Source organism: Anser anser (genome assembly GCF_964211835.1).
Source record: "Anser anser genome assembly, chromosome: 6".
Lineage (NCBI taxonomy): Eukaryota > Metazoa > Chordata > Aves > Anseriformes > Anatidae > Anser > Anser anser.
Genome location: NC_139726.1, coordinates 25,642,589 through 25,647,831, shown reverse-complemented (window position 1 = coordinate 25,647,831; position 5,243 = coordinate 25,642,589). Strand labels below are relative to the sequence as shown.

At 39.1% G+C, this 5,243-nt stretch overlaps 1 protein-coding gene across 2 annotated transcripts in view; it reads right to left on the bottom strand.

Moving 5' to 3' along the window:
• ITPRID2 (ITPR interacting domain containing 2) overlaps positions 1–5,243 on the bottom strand; it is a 45,117-nt gene that overhangs the window by 1,265 nt on the left and 38,609 nt on the right. For both annotated transcript variants that reach the window (XM_083842788.1, XM_083842787.1), the window contains exon 18: positions 412–536. In XM_083842788.1, the coding sequence (XP_083698914.1) occupies positions 426–536 (111 nt within the window). In that variant the 3' untranslated portion in view covers positions 412–425. The remainder of the gene's footprint in view (positions 1–411; positions 537–5,243) is intronic.

The window sequence follows — 5,243 nt, the reverse complement described above, 5'->3', positions numbered from 1 at the left end:
CTTGCAGAAAAGAGAAAGCAAGAAAAATAGCTAAATTAGATTTTTGGAAGTCTGTTTTCTGTGTTTAACCATGTATTTTGATAACATTCGTGTCTAATACAGGCATACTAAGGAAATCTTCATGAATTATGCATTCATATGTGAAGTCACCACGGAGGACACTAAAAGAAACAAAAAAAATCAAGGACCACTACATGAAAACTGACAGTAGGATGGGCCAAACTATAAAACAACTGATTTTCTAAAGCTGTCCAGGATATCAATAACCTCTGTGTTTAATGAACTTCAGTTCTGATCACTTGTATTTCAGGGGGGAAACAAGCAAGATTTAAGTTAACGATGATACTTCACATGATAACAAAATACCTTCAGTGAACTACTGAATGATTCTGGCAGATTGACAAAGATTACCTGTAGTACCCATTTCATGGCTGTGCATCTTGTTTTGCAGTTGCAGATCTGTTTTGGGGTGATACGGCTGCTAACAATCCACTTACTATTTCTCGCCTTATTTCACCAACAATAGATTCCTTGATCTGAAAGAGATTAGAGGAATTTTTAAGGTCAGTAAGTTATACAACCAATGAATAAAACTAAGTGATATTGCAGACATGTTTGACATTATTAGCATATGAAAGCATACAACACCAAAAAAATCAACTTTTAAAGAATGCAAATAGATAAATATAAGAGGGTTTCCCTTGGAAAAAATAACTATAAGTAATTTTAAAGTTCTTACAAATCATATAAATGCAAAGCAAAGTAGTTTTATTTTTCCAGATGGTAAGTATATCTGCATTTTCTACTCAGGACTGCTGGTTTTATGGTAAGAATAAATATATTTCAACTATGCAAAATTCTGAAAATAGCATTTCAGGATATACATATCAAAAGCACCCCAAATGCACTTTTTTTTTAACATTAGTTATATCTTGAAGATCTATCTACCTCACAGATGCATTATGCAGCAGAAAAGGTCCAAGTCTATGAAGATGAGCTGCTGTCTTCATATAAATCAAGAGGAGGCTAATCCTAATCATACTCTCAGCAGCAAAGAAAAACAGAGAACTTCAACAGTTCCTCACATCATCTGTTGACCAACAGGATATTATCTGTGCCAGCAAAGACTGTTTTTCACTATTGTGACAAAACATTTATCCATTAAGTTTAATTATAGGAAACATAGTTTATAGTTAAAAACAGGAATTATAACTAGTAGGCACCTAACTGTGAGTGAGGCCAGAACAAAGAAGGAACAGAGCATTGGCAGCTACAGTAAAAGAAAAGAAAGAGAAAATAAGTTAAAAACAAGTTCTATGATAGCGTATTGTGCTGGAAAGGAGAAAGAGGACACAACAGAGAAAAATAATACGGGCTGTTCACAAGTAAAAGAAATCTTGGGCACCAATTCATTTTTGGACAGTCTTCACTTCAGGAACCAGTAACAAGTGAGATGTGGTTATAGGGACAGGTGAGGACAATGACGGTGGAAGAATGTAGGCAGGTGAGAAACAGAGCATGGCAACCATGGTCAGTCATGTTAGCACTGATTAGCCCAGCTAAGCAGTGTTGTTTTCTTTTACTTACAATAAGGGACAAATAATTTCCTGGCATGAAAAATTGATCCTAGACTAAAGAAAATACCATTCAGTAGGCTAAAGAAAATACCTTTCACCATCATTTCAGAAATAGCTTTCAAGTGCCCAAGTAGCCGTAATGAATGTGAGACTAAATGCCAGAAAAAAAGCCTTTATTTCTTACCCTGGTTTCTCCAATAAAAAATCTCTTCGTGTTCTGATGCCCCACCAATACCACGGGATTAATATTTACTCAGATTTAGCCTTCCTAAAGGCCTTGCCATGTTTGCATAGCCCTCTTTTCATCCCTGTGAACATCTTGCAATTATTCTTGTAAGTCTCCCCTTTTCCTGGTGCGTCAAAAGGATTAAGCAACAACGTCAGAAGGGTGGCAGCAGAATTCGCAACGGGTTATTTATCCCTTGTCCTCATTGGCAAGCAATTCAATCCCTAAACCATTAGTGGCAAAGTTCCTTGTTTCATTACTACTTTGCATCAAGCAGAAATTCACAGACTACAATATTACTTAGAAACAGGTTTTCAGCTGTATTGCTTGCTGTTTAATGGACAAAAGAAAAGCCAGTGCTCAACAGGACCCATTTTACTGACTGCCAAAAGTCCTGTGAATATCTATGCTGATGCACACACGCATATGTACAAAGCTTTAGGACCACTGTCAATTCAGTAAGTGCCTCCTGGATTTAGAAACTCTGGCAGATGGAAAGACACCATGCAGACTTGACAGATGCAGCAGGAAGCGCGAGTTTTGTGACAGCCCTCGCCACGCAGCAGCCTGGCTATCCAGCAGGTCCCTGCTGTAGCAGAGCTCTGCTCACCTCTCTCCACTGTTATTCTCAGCATCACAAGGGCTGGGTCTCTGAGGACACTACAAAGCAGGCACTCTGTACCCTCCTCTCAGGATAGACAGTAATAAACATCACTTTACAAAGTAAGCTAATAAAAGCTTCCCAAATTAGCAAGTAAATGGTCTACTATGACAGTCTTGTGATGAGGCAGAGACTGGGAGGAAAGCAGCTCCTGCTCTGTTCTCAGCTCTTCCAACAACTTCTCACTCGACCTTGGTAATTCACTTGAGCCTTCTGCCTCTCACCTTTCTGCTCAGAACACAACAAGGCCACCCTCTGCTGCTGCTTTTCACTGCCGCTGCTTCCTCGCTCCTTTTGAGACCCACCAAGGTCATTCCTGCATGGTGAGTGTGGTATCAATTCCTGCGCTGACTCAGTCCCATGTGTCTGTCATGACATTTGCTACTATTTGTCTTTTTCATCACAAGCAATTTAGGGCAAGGTGCACCTTCCATTTACTCTGCACAGCGCACAGCACTATGCCAAGGCTTCCTCTGTAGGAAGGACAGAAGGCAGTCAATGAGCACTCCACCCATACTTTTAGCAGCTGAATGAAAAATTGAACATTGGAAAGAGGAGAGAACCCACTCAGTTATGATACTTATACTACATTAATACAACACTAATATTCAATATTGCTTTAATAACACAGTTCCACATTCATAGATAGTTTTACTACAGTAAACCAGTAATCTTTCTCCCTGTGAAAGAATTGCCATTACCACAATCTTATGTTGCTGCTATATAATGAACTCCTTGATAGTGAAATGTGCCTCAGTAGCAATTCTGGAGGTAGGCCTTCTGCAGCTCTTGATGGAAAACAGACATAAGGCTTTTCACTGTCCTCTTATTCCTGATCTGAGGTATGTTTTCTAGAATTAAAAGGATTACTTCTAGTCAGTTTTCTTCTTGTGCCACTTCTTCATGGCAGCACTGATGAGTTTGCATGCTTGTAAAATGAGGAACTAAATGGTCTGCCCAAGGGAATGACGAACAACCAACAGACATTAAAATTTTGGTCAATGCTGAGCTAACATGGCTTTAAGTGGAAATGGAAAACTGAAGATTCTCTACCCAACCATCTATCTATCCTTAAAAATCTATCACAACCTCCTCAAACCTGTTGACTGGAAAATTGTACATTTTTTTTTTAAAGGACAACTTTAAAATGTCATTTATGATGGAGGACTGTTAGCAAAAACAAACAAACAAACAAACAAAAACAACAAAAAAACACGTTATTCTTAAACAGAAAGCTTTTCGTACTATCCCATCTTCTGAACTGCAGAAGAGCAGAGTGAGATGGCCTGGGTATACTCTTAGCCACACTGTGACCTACATGTCAAGTAGTAAGTACCTCATGTGATACTCTGGTGGAGATCAGGCTGTATTTTCAACAAACAAGGGGGCCACTGTTCGGCATTTAACATTTCGCATTGTTAAATGCTTTTCTGTGGGAGTTAGTCCATTAATGCTAAAAGTTAACACCAAGGGGTTGTTTTTTTTTAATGCCAGCACATAGTTGCAGGTCAAAGCTCACATACATTACAACCCACCCAGGCAAATTCTGCAACACTGCCTGACTTCTCTTTCCCCAACACGAGGTCATGCAGCTACAGAGAATGGGAGGAATAAGCAATGGTTTAACATTTGTGAGTGCCTATATCAAGAATGCATACTAATAGACTTCTTTCTTTTGACAACAAAAATGGAATTCTTTTGCTAACAATACGGCTACTTAAGGAAGACACATTTCGGTTTGTGCTATGTTTTAGCTCTAATGAAATACAAGAGATTTTCCTGACTAATATTTAATAGTACATTCTGGCTCTGCAAAAACTACCATGTGCTATGAACCAATGCAAAACTTCTCATGTTCTGAATCAGAGATGGTCCAAAACAGGCTGCCAACACAGTCAAACTGACGGACAATCTCTCTGTGTGCTCAGACATTTACAAAGTGAGTCAAGCTCAGCTATTTGCTGACTACTCATATCTGAATACTAGTCTCTCAGTTCAGCACAGATGCTTTTAGCATTACTAAGTCCCTAGTGCCACACAACTCAAAGAACAATCTCTATGCAAAGAGTCCACATTTTATTTTTTTGTTATCAATTAATAAAGTTAAAAAGGAACCTTCACATAGGATAGCCTCAGAGAAAATATTAACTGAAATAATTCTGTACTCTGACTCCAGCTCCCTTTATTGTCTCTGTTGTTCTTACAATACATTTGAATTACAGCTCTTTCCTTCCTCTCTTTTTCTCCTTTAGCAGCATCCCACCATGACCTGTGAAACACAGGTTTCTATAGAACTGCTGGACACAACACAAAAGAAACATTTTGGCTTCAGCTCAGAATCAGCAGCAAAGTGCAAGGCATGATAAGCACATTTGCAAATATTCTCTGAACGTTAGGCAAGGAATCTCTTTAAAAATGGATGAAAAGAAAGCAAATGGACCAGGAAGAGAGAAATTGGGAACTTTAGGAGTATTTTATGACATCTCCTAAAACAAGGCCTTTCCCAAGACTTCTTCCAACTCTAGCAAAAGAAGATGGCAGCAGGAGGGAGGCAGTGCGCCGGGAAGACATTTAAAACATAAATGCTTGCCACCCTACCTTGTTCATTCATTTGCATTCAAAGTAGAAGTTTAAAACTGTAGCATCACAAGCTCCACTGTAAGTGTCAGTGATGGCCAGAAGGTGTTCAGTTCCAAATGCTGACCACAATAATGGTGAGGTTATAGGTCCAGTAGTACACCACCACAAGCTGACTGCAGTACCCTTCCTTCCCCAGGAT